The sequence below is a fragment of the Gadus morhua genome, chromosome 15 (genome assembly GCF_902167405.1).
Source record: "Gadus morhua chromosome 15, gadMor3.0, whole genome shotgun sequence".
In the NCBI taxonomy this organism is placed as follows: domain Eukaryota; kingdom Metazoa; phylum Chordata; class Actinopteri; order Gadiformes; family Gadidae; genus Gadus; species Gadus morhua.
This window is the reverse complement of record NC_044062.1, coordinates 24551822-24574964: the sequence shown is the minus strand read 5'-3', so window position 1 is coordinate 24574964 and position 23143 is coordinate 24551822. Positions and strand designations below refer to the sequence as shown.

Here is a 23143-nt window from a genome sequence, read left to right as displayed (position 1 = left end):
AGAAACCTCATTCAAGAAATCATTATACATCAATCTATGGTATTGATGAGTTTAACAAGCAAAACTGATTCCTCCCTTCCTTAGTGGGGGTTGGACTGAAGGCAGGTTACCTGTCGTTCTCCTCCTTGAGGAGTTTGAACTGGCTGGCCATGTCCTGGTGGGACTGGTTCTCCGAAGCCATCTTCTCCTGCTTCTCCTTCAGAGTCTTCTCCAGCTCCTCCAGCTCCCCCTTACGCTGCATATACTGCTTATACCTGCACACACACACACACACACACACACACACACACACACACACACACACACACACACACACACACACACACACACACACACACACACACACACACACACACACACTTTACCGCTATCCATAGTGGTAACAAGAAGGCAAAAGCCGATATCAAATGACGTCAGATATCAAATGCTAAGTTAGGAAATGCTAGCAGTTCATATTGTATTTCAAACGGTTAATTATTTTTGTAAGTCAATTGGGGGGTCTTGGCATTTATTGTAGTTTGAAGCCCGAAGCAAATGCCTGTTTGCACATAATTATATTTACGATCTTGACGTCCAAAATAGACTTCAGTCCTATAGGAAAAGTGTGAAAGAATACAGCGCTGGTACAGTCCTGGGGTCTCATTTATAACCGTTGCGTACGCACAAAACGGGGCTGAAATTGGCTTACGTGACTTTCCACCCCAAGGTTGTGATTCATAAAAAATCAACTTGACGGGAAAATGTGCGTAGCCCTAAGCAAACTCTGACCCATGCGTACGCATGGTTTGGAGGAAAAGGAGAATTGGCGAAACAGATGGTGTGGTGGTGAACTGAAGTCAGACCGAAGAATTGTAGAGTGAGAAGAACGATTATGTTTGATCATCGCCCTTCATAAATTAAATTTCAACCCGTATCAATCCTAATCAGAATAATTTAAGTCAACTGCGTTATTTCTCAGTTATAACTCCAGAAACATCTCCTTAGAACGAAACAAAACGAAACGAAACAAAATATTTATATCCCGCCCATATGCAACAATAGACTTACTATAAAATAGACAGAATATTGCCCATGTCAGGGCAGCTCTACACTCCTAACTTTAACAAAAACATATGGTAGAAGCAAATATATAGCACTCCATGGAAGACAGATAAACTGTTTCAAGTAGGAAACATGAAAGTACGCCTACAGATGTTCAAAAAGAAAAATTTTCAATTGGCCCTTGAAAATGCTGATATTATCAATCTTTCTCAATCTAGATGGAAGTGAGTTCCAGGCTTCTGGTGCATAGTTACTGAAGCGCCTGTTTGTTGTTTTCAGCTTGGAAATCTTTGGTAGCTTCATCTGAACGACATCAGCCGGACGAAGTCTTGACTCCCTCAAGGTCGGATCATTACTACTCATTGTGACAAGCTCCTGGAGATACACTGGGGCAACCCCATTCACTACTTTAAAGCAGAGAATACATACTTTGAAAAATATCCGTTGTTCAATTGGGAGGATGTGAGCCTTCTTGTAGTAAGGAGTGAGGTCAACGTTCATATCTGTGATGTCATAGATGAAACGTACACCTGTGTTCAACGCTGATTTGAGTTTCCTAAGCCTTGTCTTCGTGAGATTCATGTACAGAGCGTTACAGTAATCAAGCTTAGAGATGATTAGCTGCTTGATCAGCATGAGTTTCACCTTCTCATCAAGGTACCGTCTGATGGTTCTGAGGTTTGTCATATCCCAACTGCACTTCTGCTTGACATTGTTGACTTGTCTCTCCATGTTCAGTGATGCATCCAAGAGAACACCCAGGCTTTTCCAGCTGTCTCCTTTACAGATAGTTGGTGTGATGGTAGTGTTACCAAACTGTATCTTTACTTCAAGGTTGTTTTTCTTGAGAACAAGCGGCTTACCCATCACGAGCAGCTCCGTCTTGCTTTCATTGAGTTTCATGAAGTTCTCAATCATCCAGCTTTTTATCTCTGACAGACAGTTGTTGATCCTTGCTGTAATATCACAGAGTTCAGTAGGTCTCATTGGGTGGAATGATATATACAACTGTGAATCATCCGCATAGAGTTGTATACTGAGACCGTAGTTCTCTGCTATCTTCTGTAACTGTTTTATGTATAGAATGAACAGGATGGGTCCTAGAAGTGAGACTTGGGGAACTACAAATAGTAGACACAGCAAAATAGAATAGAATATAAATTAAAAAAAAATCTCTATATTTAATCCCGTCACTCCATACTTTCCACTGACGGCGCGACTGCATGGAATAAAGCATCTGTCCAACATGTGTCAATAACATAATATTTTTATGTGACACTGTAAAGACATAATCAAATGTCAATTAAATCCCAAGTGTGGAAAACCAAGCCACACTCCTCATCACAATCGTTGTCCGTTGCTCTTGATGCTTTTCATGACAAATCAGGCATTTGAAAGGGGTTATGTTCAAGAACATTTTACGTGGGTGATTACAAACTAGAGCGTGACCGAAATAGAATTTTTAAGGCCAATACCGATACGAATATTTTGTGATTTAAAAATCCGATATGCCGATATATATATATTAAAAAAAAATCCAGAAACGCGCAACAAAACAAACACATTTCCCTAACATTGGTTATTTGTAGTTATCCTTTAAATCCTTTTCACTCTCAGCTAACACGTAACAACAGCAAAACTGGACATGGTAGTCATGAATTAAGTCATGCTTATCGTCTTTAGAGAATTGATGGGGATGTTCTTTGAATTGTTATTCAAGCAATGTATGTCTCGTGACAGTTGCCAACTTACCATGAACACACTTGCACACATGAACAACACCGATGATCTCCGTCAATCTCCGTCATTCACTCTGCCTAACTCTGGCTGCATCAGCGGGTTTGGGGCGTTAGAGCATCCTCTGGTGGACAATTATTATTTTTTTTATGTATTCATTTATCGCCCATTATAAATGCCGATACCGAATAGTTTGAAAAATGCCTAATATCGGCCGATAATATCGGCCTGCCGATATATCGGTCGGGCTCTAAAACTGATTATCCAAGGTGTTCTCGGTCAGTCTTATTACCGTAACCCTATAAATGCAGAGGTGAGCGCCATGATAATGCTAAACCATATGTCACTTCTGGCGGACCATGCAAATGGCAGGATTCGGAGGGAGAGGGTATTTAGGGACCATAACGATTTATTGGTAGGCTAGGCTACATAAAAATATGTAACTTTCTGTATTTTTTAATTCTGGGACTGTGCGCTCCGTGCTACTGACAGAGTTCACTGCTGCAGCAACATGTTGCCACTCACTCTGCTTTTTGTTGTTGGCGATCCCAATCCCGTGACCGCCGAACAAAACTACCTTTCGGGCCTTCATCTCACCCACAAGTGTCTCCACTTCAACTCTTCAATTTCGCTTTTTTGCTTTTCTCAGTACTTCTGTCATTGTTTCCGACAAGACATAATACTTGCATCTGAGTCTGTTTTATACGCAGATCGAATTCATGAGGTCATTTGCATTGACCATTTATGGTTAAAAAGGGGCGTGTACAGGGCGGAACGTGAAGCTGATTCAGCTGCGCACACTTGTAGGCACTCTGTGATTTATAAAGCAAAGATTGCGTACGGTGTGCGTACGCAGGGTTTTATAAATCTGAATATGTTTTGGCGCACGCAAAACTTGGCTTCTGGCAGTACGCACATTTTTAGTAACGATCCCACGCACAGTTTTATAAATGAGACCCCTGCTCCTTGAGCTTAACCAGATTAAAACAATATGGTGCTTATTCTTTTGTGGGTTGCGCTACAAGAACAAAGCGGTGCTTGTGCTCGCTGTGCTTCAGGCTAGTTTTGTGCTTCTATTGAGATTGTGATCGTCTGTCGCACAAATTTAAGAGCTGAACCCTTCATTACCTGCATTGTGGTGATTTTTGAAAATGAAAAAGAGAAAACCGAAACACTAATGGATTGTTTCGCCATTTCCACCACCGACCTGCTATTCATACCCTACACAGAGCCTGCAGAGCTTATATGATATTTTCTGTATTTTAGAAACCAAAAAAAAGGGCCTTAAAAGAAAAGAAAAATACAATACGATTAAGGTAATTCACAAAATATGATGGGAATGAAACCATCGGCAAAATAAGCAAAATAGAGCCTGTGTACCGGCTACGTATGTACACACACCTGTCCTCCAGCTCGCGGTGCTGCGCCTCCAGGCCCTTGTGGTGGCCCTTCAGGGCCCCGTGCTTGGTGATCAGGGCCTCGTACTCGGCGGCCTGCCTCTCGTGCAGCGCGGCCAGCTTGTCGTGGTCCCGCAGCAGTAGCTCGTGAGCGCAGCGCAGCTCCTCCCTGTCCCGCAGTGCGCCCTCCCGCTCCCCCTCCACGCTGCTCTGCTGCCCCTGCAGCTGGGAGTTCTGGGCTAGGAGGGCCGCGCCCCGGGAGCCCAGGGTGGAGTTCTCCACCTGCGATGGGAGGGAGCAGGTCAATGCTTTGATTTTGAAGCTCACCAATTCTTCTAGTTCAAAGTTCAGATGTGTAATCTTGTGAACCTGTAGCATCTGCAGCTGCAGCTACGTTACCTGTTAGAATCCTGTCTTATTCGCTACAGTGTCCCTAAGTGACTAATTTCATTATTTTCATATGAACATTAAACTTCGATTTTTTTTTTTGAGTCAGGGAATGCGTGTCATGGTGCTGTCTGAAGGCTGCTAGCTTATCTGTAAAGGGACTTAAACCAACGGCAAACTGCCTTTATCCGACCACTCAGTTGCCTCTCGTCTGACCCGTTCGGCAGAAAAGTTGCTTTGAAAGACACCGCAAAGATTAATGCCAACTACACAGTAGCTTGTATGTTCTGCACTTGTGCAAGATGCAGGCGCTAGTCCGCCCCTAGTCTCGCAAAGCCAGTCCAAACTACAGCAAGTAGAATGGTCTGGAACCACGCTATTTAGAGCCGTCTATCTGGGGGCAAACTGGGCAGGCCTGTTTTTATTTCTTCAAACCAATCACAATCATCTAGGGCGGGGCTAACCCCGGGAAGCAGTAGCGGTGTCTATCCGAAATAGTACAAGAACATCTTTCTTCCTGAGCAAATGCTGTAAGCAAATCTTTTGAAGTTCTTTGCAATTTTCAACGGAAAGAGCCAAACATGCTAGCTTTACAGTGCCGTCAAAGTCCTCTTCAAAACTCGCTTTTTTTTTACTGACTAGTTTCCGAGTTTGAGGGGGAGCACAATACGGGAAAAAGCCAGCAACAGGAAGGGGAGGAGTAGCGGTGGAATCCGACGCTAGTGCTATAGACGCTGTCCATTTCCGCTCAGCCAGACTAGTCCACCCCTTACACACAGCATGCTGATTCGCGGGTTGTCTGCTAGCAGAACAAAACCAATCAGAGGCCAGACGCCTCAAACGCCAACGCTCTCAAACTTTGCATGTTGATCGGACCAGACACCGGCCATGCGGTCCAAAAGCTCCCACACAGTTGAACACACGGAGAACATTTGATTCCGATCTTGTCTGAGTCTCCCCAAACGTTTCAGATGGCCAACGGTTGGGCCAGAATGTAGCAGCCTTTAGCCTTTAGTGAATGCGTGTTATGGAGCCATCTGAAGGCAGCGGCTGCTAGCTTACCTGTAGCTTGGCGTTCTGTGTCTGCAGCGCCGTGTTGTTCTCCTGTAGCGAGGCTGTCTGCCTCTGCACCGCAACGATCTGAGCCTGAAGGTTACTGCTCTGGGTGTCCAACTGCTTCAGTTGGCTCCTCAACGCCGCCTTCTCAGCCTGCAGTGTCGCATTCTGGGAACAAAAGAGGGGGATTTACAAATAGATAACTTGAGCGTTGGAAACGCATTGCAAAAGATTGTACACACAGCAGCGACTCACAAATACAGCCTCATAGAAGGCATGCATTAATGTGTATAGGCAGCCATGACAACTTTGTTTGTGAAGCTCAAAGAGATGAAACTAGCATGTAGCTCCTCAGACAGCCTATAGGTGCTTCACGTTATAATAATTAATTAATTAGTAATTCCTCATAGCCTTAAGGTGGAACTAGGTTTAACCTAGTATGTAGCTGCTCTAATGCCCCTTTTCCAGCAACAGTACCAGCAGAACTCGCCAAGACTTAGCGTGGCACAACTTGGTTTGGTTCCAGGCACTTCATATTTCCATCTAGAAAGTACCTCTTCAACGTGGGCAGGTCCCTGGTAGTCCTAGCATGCATGCGCGAAACTGTGACACATACGCGACCAAACGACACATAAACATACAGGAGCGTCACCACCTCTGTCCCGGTCCACAGCGTGTACTTGCGCGCTGATCCTGCCACGTTTAATAATCAATCACTATTGTTGACTGAACGCTGATGCTATTATTTAAAGATGCCGGGTGTCGGGTTTCAGCCTTGGACGTCACGCTCATCAGTTATTCGGCCAGTGGCAACACTCTGGCCAATCAGTGGCCAGCAGCCTGTTTACGTCATACAAAAGTATCAGTTCAGCTCTCTTGGAACCTAAACGGAGGTGAGAGTAAAAGAGCACCAGGTACCAGGTACCAGATTTTGGCGATGGAAACGTAAAAAAAGGCGGGCCGAGTCGAGGCAAGTTGAGCTGGTAATGTCGGTGGAAAAGGGGCATAACAGCCTTTAGGTGGTTCACAATTGACTTACGGTGAGTGGTACACTTTGAACTTACGTTCCTCTCGATCTCGATGAGGCGGTCTTTGACCTTGAGCAGCTCTCGGGTGGCGTCGTGGCTCTCCTTCTCCCACCTGCTGGCGCTCTGTGCCTCTTCCCCTCCTCGGGGGGGCGAGTTCTGCACTGTCATTCGCTCCTCCTCCTCCCGCTGGCGCAGGGCCTCGTAGTTCTTCTTTACCTGGACCAGTTCACATCAGGAACATTCATATCCAGATCATGAGTCCAACAATAGCACAAAGACAATTCAAACAATGAAAATTGATTTAACCAGAACCACCGGTTTTTGGTATTGTTAACAATGTTTGAGTTTATTGCTTTTTGCAATGTCAGTGTCACCATTTACCAACTCCATCAAGGTTTGATTGGACAAGCCTAACATAAGAGAACATTCTAACAAAACAGCCCAAAGCCATGACCAGGGATAGGCTCATAAACACGTCCGTTTTTCTACTGAACGTCCCACAATATGCTGCGATGCATCTGCCTTTCAGACCTCAGAACAGAAGCAGTGTACATCGGAGAGTATTGGCATAAATAACAGTCTTGGAAGCCCTTAATGAAGAGTGTCTCAGACAGAGCTGGCCAATTATTTTGGACCAGGCTCTTCTCTGATGGAGGAACTAAAAGATAGTGGTTATGTTTTCAGAGGGCATGGCTATCTTTACAGAACAACCTGTGTGTGAGTTGGTGCAACGCTTACCTTACCGAAGTTTTTTAAATTTTTGAATCAGCCAGAATTTGCTTAGTAGAGGGCAATCATTTAAGGCAGATAGTGATAAGTATAGGTCTAATTTACCACTATGGATAATCAATACATATAAAAGATAGTGATAATAGGTCTATGATGGTAGTTTACCATTATGGAATAAATAAGAGAATGGGAGAAATGTTTTTTACCTCCGCCATGGCCTGCAACATGTACATTGTTCATGGGGACTATGACAAAGATACCCAAAATCAACCTAGGTGCCATCAAAAGGTGTTGCTTTTTGGCAAAACAGAATTTGGGACCTAAATGTCCAGTTCCATTCAGAAATTCATCAACCGTAATCAATAAAAAGGACCTTTACTTGACACATTTGCGGACTAAATAACTTAATACAATTCATAACTTTGTCAAGGAACCTCCTCACCTGAAGTTGGTGATAAGATGATATTTGGCCTTGAGGACAGGAGATAATTCTCAATACGAAAATCACTCAATAGTTGTAGAAAAGAAACCTGTCTACCCTGTTTCACATCTATCATGTGAGGGTTAGGTTAAAGGCAAAAGGTTAACAACAAAGGGGAAATAGATAACACTAGTCAATACATGGGGTGCTAGGTAACGCAACCTGAGGAAAACAAAGCTTCAATTATAAAAACTAAACAGCATATGGACTTTCCATCACACTACTTAATGCTGTTGTAGACAGTGACATCTTTCTGGAAGTACCTCCTGGCCCCTTACAGAATACACTACAGCCGTGGGAATGGTGGGGATGGGATTCAGTTGGTTGCAATATGCAACCCTCGCTAGGTCCTACAAAACCGTACACACCGGATCTTGAAACAGCACTGCTGACATTCTTCCCCCTGGTGCCCCAGGCAATCCAGGCTATCCATTTATCCATCTTAAATAATGTGCATGTCCACTAAACTATACTGGCTCGGCTCTATTCAGCCTTGCAGCCAGAACAAGTTTGTGTAAGTGTAAGTGTTATAGTGTGTGTGTGTGTGTGTGTGTGTGTGTGTGTGTGTGTGTGTGTGTGTGTGTGTGTGTGTGTGTGTGTCTCACCGTCTTCAGCTCCTGTCGCAGCTGCTGGTTGAGGTTGGAAGACTCCTGCAGTCTGGCCTCTAGGGCAGCGATCTTCTCTTCCTTGATCTCCAGAGAGGAATTCAGAGTCGTCTCCAGCCTGGACTCTAGCAGCCTGAACCTGGACGCACAGGAGTAATCATACTGTGGGTTCACTAGGAGGTTGTATGTATGCATGTATGCATGATTGCATGTATGCATGTATGTATGTATGTATGTATGTATGTATGTATGTATGCATATATATATTAATATGTATACATATATTAACAGATATACATATACATATATATATATATTAGGGCTGTCAAGCGGTTAAAATATTTCATCGCAATTAATCAAATTAATGTCATAGTTAACTCGCGATTAATCACAATTTTTTTCTATTCTAAATATCCCTTGATTTTGTGCAGCCTTTTAATGAGATCAGAGAGTATTGAGATGGACAGTAATAAAATATATTTGGTAAGGATATAAGAAGAGAGAGATCCGCAGTGAATTCAACCCGGTCCACTTGACATCGGGTATTTGCATGACAGTAAAACTTCAATAGCCCAGGCTTTTATTTGTTTCAATCACTGAACCTTCGAACAAAACTCTTGCTCAGCAAAGATGGGAAAAACATTTATTATTTAAACCAGTATGAATATTCCTACAGTACGCGTAGGCCTATACACATTACCAGGCTATCGAATAACACACACATACACACACACACACACACACACACACACACACACACACACACACACACACACACACACACGATGGCTGAGTGGTAATCGGGAGAGTCGGGAGAATTCCCTGTGGGCCGTTAACGTTTCTGGGCTGTCTGGCTGACTACTGCGGGATAACAATATGGCGTTTATAAAAGTTCCTTGCAGCGCTGTCCGGCAGCCTGAGCTGTGCGCCTGCAACCTCTCACTCACTCAACAGACGCAACACTCACTCACAAACTGTCAACGTAGCAACCAAGTCGATTTTGTCTAGAGGGGAGTAACTGAGCGGCCCCACCCGAAGTGGTACAGCCCAGGTAGGCCTTGAATTATTGTAACGTGAGGGTTCGATATGTGGTGGTGGATCACTCTTTATGAGAATAACAGCAGGGAGACGGTCGGATGACTTTCTTAAGCGGTACTTTACTTTACAACTCACAACAACCACAACACTTTCTTGTTCGGACCCAACACGTGACTGAACTAACCAATCAGAAGCTAGAATTTAGACTGAGGTAAACGTGAGGGAATCAGAGAGGCAGATTCAACAGAATATCAGTGTTAAATATGTAAACATTTAAATATGTAAGTAATAATTGTGCAACATAAATATGTAAATGACTAACTGACTAAAAATTGCAAATACATTTCTAGCAAATTAACTCCAATATAAATTATATTAACTTATTCTACAACTTTCAAATATGAATTAACTTTTAAACCTTACATTATTATGGATGAATACACGGCTCTTCTCAATGCTGTAGACTGCTCCATTCACTTGCATGGGCACTTCATAACTTCCGGCGGTGAATTATATTTGATAATTCACCGTTGCCAAGTATAATTGACCGCTTTCAAGGTAAACTAAAGGATTTTTTGCCGTTTGCCATTTTAATCTAGATTAATTCCAAAATTAATCTAGATTAATCTACATTAAAAAAAAGTATGTATGCCCACCACTAATATATACATATATATATACACATACATACAATATACACATACATATATATATATATATATATATATATATATATATATATATATATATATATTAGTGCTGTCAGTTAAACGCGTTATTAACAGCGTTAACGCAAACCAATTTTAAAGGCGTTAATTTTTTTATCGCGCAATCAACGCAATTTATTTAACCACTTAACGGTCAAATCCCGCCGGCGGGCAAGTTTTCGTTACATCAGCCCCAACATGCTGGGTCAACTTTCGACATCATACAGTTGAGTGTTATACTGTTATAGTCATGTCATACACCGTTTGAAAGCTTAGAATCTCAGGAATGTCATCCAATGTCAACCATATGGTGGAATAGATATTTTTGGCGAATATAGATCAAAAATATCCTAGTGTCTTAGGTCAAAATAGCCCCCCTCACCCTCCTCATCCCTTGGTGCATTCTAACTTTATCGTCGTTGTGGATATCCTTAGCAATGAGTTGATACTTCATGTTGGGTCTTGAAATGTTCATAAGAGTCCGCAGAAATCGAATATCAATATTATTTTAGTGTAATTACATTGTGTATAGGCACAAGCCATCTTATACAAAGCAGACGAAAAATAGAAAACCGAAACGCTACTATGTTTTTTTGTAGAAAACTGCGATTCAGGGTTAGAATTCTGCTATTTTCGTCTGATTCATTGAATCCGCTGTGTTTGCCAGGGTCTCACGGTGACATAAAGCCCTCCCACATGTCTGTAAGACCAATACTTCCTTGTTTACAAGCCTTACAAGCCAATGAGGCGATCACTATCAAAACGGGGCGTGTATACTTTGATTGACAGCTACACCAGCAGACAGCAAGGGTTGGGGACGGGCCTTAGATATCCTAATAGCCAATGAAAATACCTTTCTGACGATATCCAGCATGTCAAACAACGTGTGGTTGAGAAAACAAATGCGCAAGGGGTGTGCGTAAACTAGCAGGCTCTTCCCCAGAGTCGGATAGCTAAAAATTTGATTTTTGTGTGGTTATACCTGTCTCATTACATATCAGAACATCTGGTATGCTATCTAAATGGTTCACAAGAAAGCCCAGAGGGTAACCTTTCATTTGAGACCAAGATTATGCTTCTACATGTTTGGGTTCACTTTTGTTTACAGCATGCATTTTGTGTAGCCAAAGGTCTTTTTTGGAGTATCCAAAAGGACCCTTACCAGAACGAATGGACATATCATTACATAAAAGGAGCTGGAGACTTCATCTTTTATGCTTTGTTGATCTGCTTTTACACAAAGCATCACAAGACCTAGGGCTAGGGCTCAGTAGTGTTTCCAAGGGATATGGAGTTACCCATGGTACTACAATCAGCTTGGTTTTGGAGTTGTGGGTAACCGGCCGGGAGGAAAAACAATATTATAGTCTTCCCAGCACTGTGAGAGTACATGATACAGTTATTCTGATAATGTCATTAAATTCTACAGGTTCTCAGCTTTCCAAAGAGACCAAGCATGTGATTAGAGGTCATACTATGAAGGAGCAGTGCTCTCTAGAGTAGGCGCAGTGCAAAAACAAAAAATAGGCCAAAAATGGCCCGAACACTAAGTAGTTAAAAAAAAATTAGTATATATATATATTAGTATATTAATATATATTAATATATATACATGTCAGTTAAACACGTTATTAACGGCGTTAACGCAAACCAATTTTAACGGCGTTCATTTTTTCATCGCGCGATATATATTTTTTTTCTTTGGCTCAAAACAAAGAAGCAGTAGCCTGACAGCTATGTTCAAGGCAGTATGTTTGTATGTTCATCGTTTAATTGCACTATAGGCTTTTTTTTTGTATCGTCCTGGTTTGATCAGTATATGCCAATGTAATCAATAAAAATACATTTGCACAAGGCAAGCCAATGCACTTCTCCATGTTGATAAGAGCATTAAAATGAGAAAAATTAAAGGGACAAAGAAATCAAGGGATATTTAGCATAGAAAAAAAGTGTGATTTATCGCGATTACGCACAATTAATCGCGAGTTAACTATGACATTAATGTGATTAAATATTTTAATCGCATTACAGCACTAATATATATATATATGCACACATATATATATGCACATATATATATATACACACACACACACACACACACACACACGCGCGCACACGCACACACACACACACACACACACACACACACCAGGGTTTCCCCAGGTTTGATCAACCCAAATGTAAGACTTTTTTTAGACTTTTTTAAGACCACTTCAATAAAAATTAAGACCTACATCGCTCCATTAAGCAGTCGTAAAACGCGGCCGTGCATATGTTATTCATGTTTTTTTGGAACATATGAAACATTCATGTCAATACATTAATGAATGTGCCAAAGGATAAGTGTGCACTCACCAATCAAAGAGCCAAACTGAGGGCCTAACTCAAAGCCTAGAGGCCTGATGTATCTTAAGACCATGTACCCAGAAATGATAATAAAAGATTAAAAAAACAATACACAAAGTGATGGTGTGAAAGTGTAGCTGTATTTTTGGTTTAAATATCAAACTTTCAACACACAATATAAAATATAAACAAACAAACTCTTTTCAAATTGCTGTAGTTTCTCAGCATTCAAATTTCCTCAACCATTTCAATGAATCCACCACTTGCCTTGTTGACCTCTTTTACTAACTCCTTCGTAATGTATGGAGCCAGCCCGAACCCTAACCCTAACCCGTCCACAGACATGGTGACTAATGTATGATAGTAAGCATTATCGGCCCTTAACACTAATATTCAGAAACAACACTGCCTCAAAAGGATATTGGCCTAAGCAACACCAGTAGAGGCTATACTTTTCCCTGAACTTTTAAACGTTGCAAACGTGCAAAAACATAATTATATATTTATGTGGCATTCAGTCCAATGCTTAAAATATATCTGTGGCATTCAGTAGGCCAATGCTGTGGTAAAAACTGTGTAAAGTGTTTCTTTCTGTTCAATAGATAGAACTTTATAAATCCCCTGTAGGAGAAATTTGTTAATGTTTGTCCCTATAAAACAATAATGGCAACAAAAAAAGAAAATACAAAACATGACGGTAACTCTAAAGTCAAACCGTCCAATCTGAAGGCTCTACTTAACCACTCCCCCTCCTCACTTCCAGCAATGCAAAGCGAACAGAACTGAGGTGGGGAGGGCGTAGCTTAAGTAGTTTGTGAACAACCCAGAGGAACGCAACGCAAATTCAATGTGAACATGTATGAGGCTTTAATAAAATCCCGGACGATTTTTAAATTCCGCCCGGATACATTTATTTTTAAAAGTGTCTCAAAAAGAGGGCATGTCTGGGCAAAAGAGGGCATCTGGTCACCCTTCGTAAGGGGAACCCATTTGATTCCTACCTGTTCCACTGTTAAATAGTGGCGCAAGTTGGTGGGCGCTATCCTGGTAATTTCTCTGCGTGAGAAATACGAAGTGTGGCGAGTGAGCGTGTGAATGGGTCGAATTGCGTGTGTCTCACGCCGAATGCGTGAGACTTGAGAGCCCTGCTTCCCCATGATGTGGCGTCTCCTCTCGACTGATTTTGTTTGTTTAGATTGCCGGCGCGAAAACCTAAAGTATTGTTCGCGCATACTCCAATAAATGAGACGTTCTCTGACGTTACGCAAAACGCCGATACGCAAAACGCCCCCTATTTTCCCCTTGTGTTACAGTCCGGTTGACTACGAAAACATATCCTAGAAGGAAATTTAAGACCATCTTTAAAAAACTAAGACTTGGGTAACGCAATTTAAGACTTTTTAAGGCCTTAATTTAGGAACATGAAATTTAAGACATTTTTTAGACTTTTAAGACCCCGCGGCTACCCTGACACACACACACACACACACACACACACACACAACACACACACACACACACACACACACACACACACACAAGTGCTGTCAGTTAAACGCTTTATTAACGGCGTTAATAACGCCGTTAACGCCGTTAATAACACAAGGCATTGCAAGGCAAGCCGATGCACTTCTCCATGTTGATAAGCGCATTAAAATGAGAAAAATTGATGGGACAAAGAAATCAAGGGATATTTAGCATAGAAAAAACATGTGCTATTAATCGTGAGTTAGCTATGGCATTATGCAATTAATCGCGATTAAATATTTTAATCGCTTGACAGCACTAATATATATACATACATACATACATACATACATATATATGTGGTGTGCTTAGCCTATATATGGGGTGTGCTTATCCTATATATATATATATATATATATTAGAGCTGTCAGTTAAACGCGTTATTAACGGCGTTAACGCAAACCAAATTTAACGGCGTTAAAAAATTTATCGCGCGATTAACGTAATTTATTTATTTTTTTGGCTCAAAACAAAGAAGCAGTAGCCTGACTGCTATGTTCAAATGACATTTGTTCAAAGCAGTCGTTTATTTGCACTATAGGCTCTTTTTTTGTATCGTCCTGTTTTGATCAGTATATGCCAATGTTGTTATCAATAGAAAATCATTTGCACAAGGCAAGCCGATGCACTTCATCATGTTGATAAGAGAATTAAAATGAGAAAAATTATGGGACAAAAAAATCAAGGGATATTTAGCATAGAAAAATAATTTGCGATTAATCGCGATTAATAATAGTTAACTATGACATTAATGCGATTAATCACGATTAAATATTTTAATCGCTTGACAGCTCTAATATATATACATACACACACACACACACACACACACACACACACACACACACACACACACACACACACACACACACACACACACACATAGGCTAAGCACACCCCCTATTAGCAGAACGTCCAGGATGTATATTATGTAACCGTTGTTTAACCAGATGGACCATTTGTCAAGAGAGACCTGGCCAATAAAGCAGCATAAAGCAATACATCAACACTTACATACGATAATAGTCACTAATAGGAAAGCATACAGGAACATCCGGTTTAAGCAGAAAACTACAAATTGGTTTGAAATTCATGTGAACCATTAGTTTTGAAACAAGGACACTGAGCAAAGATGTCCAGTACAAGTCCTTTAGAATTTAAACACATAGAGGAAATAAAGTCTGAACTTTGGGTTGAGAGCAGCAGATGAAGGGATGTTGGTGAAAACCCTCCTTGACCACCTGTGCACCCCACAGACTTCAGCGGCTTTAAAACAAATCTAAAAACGTATCTTTTTTAAAAAGCATTTTTCTAATTATTATTTTATAGGTTCTGCTTTCAACCATTTATTGGTCATTTTTAATAATTGTTTTAATGCTTTTTTTCTCACAAATTTTATTTTTACTTCTCTGTAGCGCTTTGAGATTTTAGTAATATAAAGTGCAATACAAAACAGAAACCAGCCGTCTGGAGGATTGTTGTTCTTTTACATTGAACGGGATATTCTCTGGTTGTGATTGTTTCTCACGTCAATACAGTGAACACAATTCATGAGACCAATAGTGTCTCAGAAATATGGATGGATTAACGAATTGCTCTAGATTCACACAAGACACAACCATTTATCATAACTGTGAGTGCTGCATGCAGCACTCACCTAAATATCACAGAAATGTTCACCAACTCTTTGAGACCCTAACAGAATGGGTCTAATTTTAAAGTGATATTACTCCCACTTTAAAATGACCGGAAAATTAGTGGCGGGATCATTGACACAAAGAACCATGTTTAGCCAGTGAACATCTGTGTGTTAGTCACCTGTCGTCAGAGCTCTGCTCGTCGTGCAGGAGCCTCTCTTTGTTCAGGCCAATCTTCTCCAGCTCATGAGTCAGCTTCTCAAGATCGTTATTCATCTGCTGGGTCCGAAGCTTCTCGCTAACCAGCTCCTACACACACACACACACACACACACACACACACACACACACACACACACACCACACACACACACACACACACACGCACACACGCACACACACACACACACTTTTCTGATTAGGCTGAAGCATTCAGTATTTTACCTATAATAGCCATCAATAATTAATGGAGTTTATCTCTTTCTAGGAGCCCAATGAATCAGCTCAACAATCTCCCCCGGCATCAAGGAAAACCTTTTGATCTCAAATGGGTTCAGCGGACCGAGCCAGGGGACCAAGCCAGTGGACCGAGCCAGCAGCCCCCCTGCCCCCCCCCCCGCTGGCTGGCGGGCACGGCTCCTCACCTCTCGGAGCGTTACCAGGGTCCTCTTATCGATGGACGACTGCTTGACCAGCTCCTTGTTCTCCTTCTCAAGGTCCCGGACCCGCGTGCACGAATCCCTAAAGAAGATCATCTCCTTGCCCATGGAGCGGTTCTCCTTCTCCAGGCAGGTAAGCCTTTGGCTGCTGTCGTCGAGCTTGCTGTCGCGGATCTCCGCCTGCTGCCGGAGCCGCTTGATCTCCTTCTCAAGGTGTTTCTTGTCCTTCTCCAGCTGAGAGCTCTCCTGCTCAAGACTCTTGTTCTTGAAACAGGCAGAAGAAGCATGTCCAGTTAAAAGTCAGCTCAAATCACCGTGTGGAGGGACAAATCTGGACAATCCAAACATTTTTCCCAATTTATATTTATAATTAATACACACAAAACGTTCAAACATTTGGATGGTCGCTGTTTACCAGCCTACCTGCTGTTCCACTGTTTGCCCCAGCCTACCGCCTGGTCCACTGTCCCCACCAGCCTACCTCCTGCCCCACTGTTCCAACCAGCCCATCACCTGGTCCACTGTCCCCACCAGCCTACCTCCTGCCCCACTGTTCCAACCAGCCTATCACCTGGTCCACTGTCCCCACCAGCCTACCTCCTGCTCCAGCTGCTCCAGGCGTTTGCCGGAGATTTTGAGCTCCTCTAGGCTGCGCTGCAGCGTCTGGTTCTCTGTCTCCACCTCCTGCAACTCCGCCTCCAGCTGCTGGATCTTCTTGCTGCTGTTTTCCATGGCCTTCTGCAGCCGCTGGTTCTCTGTGTCCAGGCCCTGGTAGCTCACCTGGGGGAGCAGCACACCCACATCTCAGCTATCCCCACTAAGCCCACTTGGAACAGATGAATGGTTATCAAGGTCTAAGCCAAGCATCACAACAGGATCTTTAATGAAACCCATTTGAACGTCCTATCCTCTCTGTTAGTTCCTAGCCTCTCTGTTAAGGCCTAGCCTCTCTGTTAGGGCCTAGCCTCTCTGTTAGGGCCTAGCCTCTCTGTTAGTACCTTGCCTCTCTGTTAGTGTCTAGCCTCTCTGTTAGTGTCTAGCCTCTCTGTTAGTACCTTGCCTCTCTGTTAGCGTCTAGCCTCTCTGTTAGTGTCCAGCTTCTCTGTTAGTAAATAGCTTCTCTGTTAGTGTCTAGCCTCTCTGTTAGTGTCTAGCCTCTCTGTTAGTGTCTAGCCTCTCTGTTAGTGTCTAGCCTCTCTGTAAGTACCTAGCCTCGGTCAACCCACACGGTTAGTGTCTAGCCTCTCTGTTAGTACCTTGGCTCTCTGTTAGTACCTAGGCTCTCTGTTAGTACCTAGCCTCTCTGTTAGTTCCTAGGCTCTCTGTTAGTACCTAGCCTCTCTGTTAGTACCTAGCCTCTCTGTTAGGGCCTAGCCTCTCTGTTAGTGTCTAGCCTCTCTGTTAGTGTCTAGCCTCTCTGTTAGTGTCTAGCCTCTCTGTTAGTACCTTGCCTCTCTGTTAGTGTCTAGCCTCTCTGTTAGTGTCTAGCCTCTCTGTTAGTACCTAGCCTCCCTGTTTGAACCTAGCCTCTCTGTCAGGCAATATGATTCATACCTCCAGCCTCTCAGTCTTCTTGGACGAAGCCTTGAGCATCTCCAGGCTGCGCTTCATCTGGCTGCGCTCGCTCTCCAGCTCCCGGTTCTCCACCTCCAGCTGGGCGGCCCTGGCCCCGGAACGCCGCAGCTCCAGGTTCTCCTGCTCCAGCTGGAGGCTTTCCTGCTCTGCCGCCTCCAGCTGGAAGGCCATGCTGCTCAGGCCGTCCAGCTTCTTCCTCAGCCGCCGGCCCTCCGCCTCCAGCTCTCCGTTCTCCTTCTCCAGGGAGGACACCTGGGGAAAGGAGGGTCATCAGTCCAGCTGGCATCGGCTTATTGACCAAATCTTCTGCTTTATATCCAGATCACAATGTTGCAGATGAAATGAGGCCACAGACCAACTTTTTTGGGTTGGGTTGCAGGTGAACAAGAGCTGTGCCCCAAGTCACAGGTTATTTCTCGGTTGCCCCGATGTCAAATGATCCTTCGTATGCAACAGAAATTTGCAGTCTCCTTCGTTCAATATATATTATAGATGTTATATCCATTCAGATATATTTTTTTTACGGTGCTTCAAATAAGATAACCTTCATTACCTTATTGCTAGTTAATCTGTAAGCATAATTTTTGTATACAACATCAGTGCACCAAGAGGTCTACCTTTCTCCAGTAAACACAATGTGGCTTCCCATGATTATGCACCTTTGAACCACATGCATTGCCATCATCAAATGTCCTAAAATCAATAGATCGACAGATGTAGTTACTAAGAAGGTATAATGGAGTGACGAGAGAATCCAAACCTTTTCACAGGTGTTGCTCAGACCGGTCACTTTCTTCTGCAGGCTCTCATTCGCCCTCTCCAGCTTCTGCAGCTGAAACTCCACCTCCTCCACCCTCTCCCCTTTCTCCTTCACCAACTCCAGCTCTTTCCCTGTAAGTTCAACCACACATTTTGGTTTTCATCAATGGCACAACTGTTACGTAGGTGGGTTGGCTCATCATTATTATCGTATTCCGTTCAATGTAAACATCAGGTTGGTACAGGTAGTTATTTTGTATGAGGATTTTAATCCCTTTTCTTTTCCCCCCCTCTGCTCAGGTACCCCCGCCCCTTCCTGTCGAGTATCCTGCAGGCCCAGTGGTGACAACAGCTGAGGGCAATTACAATCAAAAGGGGCAGGTGGATAAAGCCTGTGCTCTCCCACACCACTTGGCTCTATGCCACGGTTGATACTGCTTGTATCGTGTTTGGGCGCTACGCCATTGATGTGGACACTACCTGTCGCATTTGTAGGCTTTCATGCCATTGTTTGTAGGCTCTTTAGCCATCATTTTGTTGTCTGGCTGGTCTTGCCAGGCATGTTACATTTCCCTGGCGATAGCTGTCGTTTGCTTGGGTTGTATTAGTTTGTCTTACCAAGCTGAGTGGGTTATTGTTTAGTGTTTGTTTGGCTTACTGTTGTTCCTGTTTTGTTCTCCCTTATCCCTTTCTAGTCAATCAATATTATTTACTTTTGAAAACGTGTTTGCTTTGGATCCTTTCTCTTGCCGGGACCTGTGCTTCGGCACCTGCTGTGCGGGCTGAGGTCACGCCAGCCCTATTCAGCATGCTGTGTACATTTACAGTTTAGTTAAACACCTTTTCTATGTGACAACAACGTATTGGTTTAGTTTGGAAGTTAACTCCAGTTAGCACACATCCACAGGAACAGATTCTGTTCCAAACTACCTGCTAAAAACTGCTGTGTTAACTTGGCTGTGAACATGTGGACCAACAGGTAACTCACGCAGCTGCTTCCTCTCAGACTCGATCTTGTTGAGCTTTGCGCTGGTCTCACAGATGGACTCGTGGAGCGTCCGGTTCTCCGTCTCCACGTCCTTTGCGCGGGCCTCGGCCCCAACCTGGCAGCGCTGCCGCAGGGCACTCAGCATCTGGCCCAGGTGCTGGTTCTCCTGCTCCATGCCCTTCAGCTGGGGACGGTCAACACTGTGACTTGGCACCGTATGCTTCATGCTACGGTTACGGTACCTTCTGACCCTATACATTGTGTCCAACAAAAAGCTTTACAGGATCATAATGCACTGAAAATACTTATTGATGCATTAATTGATTGGAATACTTAAAATAAGTGACATGTTGTATGCATGCATTATAATTTGAATTAAAATATCGGTGTGTGTTTGTGTTTATGCGTATGTGCATGGTTGTGTCTATGTGTGAGTGTGAGAGCAACCATGTGGCTATTTGTGAGCAGGTGTGCATGTGAGCATGTTTGTGTCCTGCATATATTTGAATGAGTGTTTCTTACCTGTGTTTCTGAGTTCTCTCGGAGGGTCTCTAGGGTCTTCTCCAGGAGAGCCTTCTCCTTCATCAGGTCGGTGCTGAGGGACTCCGAGCTGAGGAGGGTCTCTCTGTCTGCAGCCAACTCACTCTTCAACTGCTCCAGCTGCGCACACACACAAACACGTTTTATGACATTATCTGGTCTCAAGGAGCTCATGACAGAACTATTACAGATCATATTATCAGATCTAAAAGGTTCTAGTTCAACTCCAGACCTTATTTAATGGGAAAAAGCTTGTATGGTACCGTACTGTTGTATATAACCTAATTCCGGAATGTCAAACTATTTCACAATTTATTTTCACTCCACATTTTCCCTGGAATTCAGTTACAGCTCTCCAGGTGCTTTGAAGGAAACAGTCAGTGCGTTTACATGGGACAGCTAGATCGGATTAAGCCTTTTACCGATTTTGCCACTCGAACGGACCGTGTCACTTTTCCGAACGTACATGGCCTTTAAGAGAATCAAAATAATCGCCGGAGCAATGGGCTGACTCTGATTGATTGACTGATTTCTTGAATTTTCCTCGGGATTAATAAAGTATATATCTATCTATCTATCTACTCCGTTATGCTAGGTGGCGCTGTAGCCCTTTCAACAAGTGGTATTAGAGCCTCCGGCTGACCTCTTTAGGTAACCAGCAACAACAAACTCAGGCAGAATTTGAGAAAGATGTTTTCAGTACACAGCTGTCAGTTTACTTCGGGTCCATGTAATTTCTCAGACGGTCCATTGTTCCGACCTCTCGGTCGTATGCAGACTCGTATGCGGGACAGCTGTCAGTTAACTTCGGGTCCATGCGGACTCCTCCGGCGGCGGAGCAGCGGAAGGATTCCAGCCGGAGGAGTCCGCATGGACCCGAAGTTAACTGACAGCTGTCCCGCATACGGCAACCATCTCTTTCTCCTCCATGTAGCGTTTCAAATCTGGACTTCAGAGAGGTCAAAGCAAAAGTTATTTTCCTCCAATTCCTTCTCCACCATGGCCGAGATAACCCCACTTACGAGTATTTCTTGTGGAAGTACCAGAGAGTCAGAGAACCCCGAAACAGTCTTTAAGATTCATAATATCAGAGATATCCCTGTCAGTTCGGTCGCAGAACAATGAATGAATAAAGATTGTATACTCGTCAGAAGAAGTAACGGTAACACTTTAATATAAGGTGCCATAATAAATAGCAAACTAGTCATCACCTAACCCTTTGTTAATTGTTACTAAAATTTCTATTTGGCTAGTTAATTGTTAATCGTTTTTGTTCACTGACCACAGAGTGTCGCTGGTTAGGGTTAGGCTCAGGGTCGTGTGTTAGGGTTGGGTTAGGCTTATGCAAACAACTAATATTTAATTAATGATGAAAAAACTATTAACTTGTGCCAAATAGATAATTTAGTAACAATTAACAAATATTAACAAAGGGTTAGGTAATGACTAGTTTGCTATTTATTATGACACCTTATTATAAAGTGTTACCGAAATACCTTTTATTTTGAGAGATGTGCCCGAAGTCAGTGGTGGTTTTAGGCATGGGCGAACCAGGCAGCCGCCCAGGGCGCCATATTTGTGGGGGGCGCCAAATCACATGGGGGGCGCCACGAGCAGTAAAAAATAAAAGCGCAGCGCGAAACGGTTTTCAAGGAAGTACATAACATTGTGAAGGGAATTGGTATTTTGGCGCCCCCCATCTTGGCTGCAGGCGCACACTTGCTCGTTGAGAAGGTGCTGTGCACTGACGGAATGAAACCCCTACTGAAGTCCATAGGGTCACGATACAAACCCCACCCCAGGGTGGGGTTTTATTCATTTATTTATCCGATAATGACTCTGCATGTAGTGATCATCACAGCACTCTGGGAGCCTTTCTCGCTCCCTCTCGACGTTCCCCATATGAAACCACCGCAGATTTTAAATAGGCTAGTTCCCACAGACGCTGTTTGGGGAAAGACTTCAGGATGAGAGCTGGTGTAAATATGAATCAATGATATCCCAAAGCGAGTGAAGTTCACCCACTTCATCTACACAACAGCACACAGTGCATGTGTGTGCACTGTTCTACACAGCCTCTGGAATAAACTCACAAATGACAAAAGCATACATCAGGTCCACCAGCAGTGTTTTTGTGCTAGACTTTTACCAAAGCAATAAATTCCAGGGTCTTCCTCTGCTTTTTTGTGCCAGAGGAACCCATTTCCATGCTGTGTTGTGTTCTCAAGGTTCTCAAAAAGGCTCAGCTCTCACTACAGAGAAGGCCGTTCGGGTGTCAGAGGAAGGCAAAGGAGATGCAAATGAGCCTGCCGGGATTTACTGCTTTGCTTTCATCCCTCCTTCCTCCCCATCTTCTCCTCCTCTCCTCCCTGCTTTTATTCCCTGTGCGAAATAATCAGGATGCCAGGCAGTGGTAAAAGATGTAGTAGGAAGTAGGGAAAGAGACATCTATAGGATGAAGGAGGGAAGGAGGCAGGAGACATCTACAGGATGTAGGAAGGAAGGAGGCAGGGGACATGTACAGGATGTTTTTCTTTACTTTATCTGGTAATTCCCCCCCCACACACTCTGGTAAAGCTATGAATGTTGCTACAACTCAGTCCACTAGAGCTGTGGTCCCGAACCTTGGGGTCACCTGATATGCATATGGGGTTTGTGGTAGAATGATACATTTTGTACAGTTAAGTTTGAATGGCCGTTATATACCAAAGTGAATATAGATAAACTACTAATTAGTTTGTAGCCATAGCTAACCACTACCTCTGACTTCACTGGATACGATGACATTATGGACAGATTTTGAGTGGGTTCAACTATGTGTGGGGAAGCAATTGCACAACAAAATGTAAGAAGATGGGGTCCCAAAAAGTTCTGGACTGAATAATGGGGTCAGGGGTCAAAAA

The 23143-nt window shown here is 43.2% G+C and overlaps 1 protein-coding gene across 13 annotated transcripts in view; it reads right to left on the bottom strand.

Moving 5' to 3' along the window:
* The window catches only part of ccdc88ab (coiled-coil domain containing 88Ab), a 141294-nt gene that overhangs the window by 16167 nt on the left and 101984 nt on the right, over positions 1–23143 (bottom strand). For all 13 annotated transcript variants that reach the window (XR_003979652.1, XM_030379137.1, XM_030379142.1 and 10 more), the window contains exons 14-25: positions 20223–20360; positions 19701–19884; positions 18714–18844; positions 17933–18205; positions 16976–17158; positions 16364–16642; positions 15901–16028; positions 8462–8600; positions 6683–6862; positions 5625–5786; positions 4180–4457; positions 111–254 (exon numbers count right to left, since the gene is read on the bottom strand). Coding sequence is in view for 12 of the 13 variants with exons in the window: in XM_030379137.1 (XP_030234997.1) it covers positions 111–254; positions 4180–4457; positions 5625–5786; positions 6683–6862; positions 8462–8600; positions 15901–16028; positions 16364–16642; positions 16976–17158; positions 17933–18205; positions 18714–18844; positions 19701–19884; positions 20223–20360 (2219 nt within the window). In the remaining variant the exon portion in view is untranslated. The remainder of the gene's footprint in view (positions 1–110; positions 255–4179; positions 4458–5624; positions 5787–6682; positions 6863–8461; positions 8601–15900; positions 16029–16363; positions 16643–16975; positions 17159–17932; positions 18206–18713; positions 18845–19700; positions 19885–20222; positions 20361–23143) is intronic.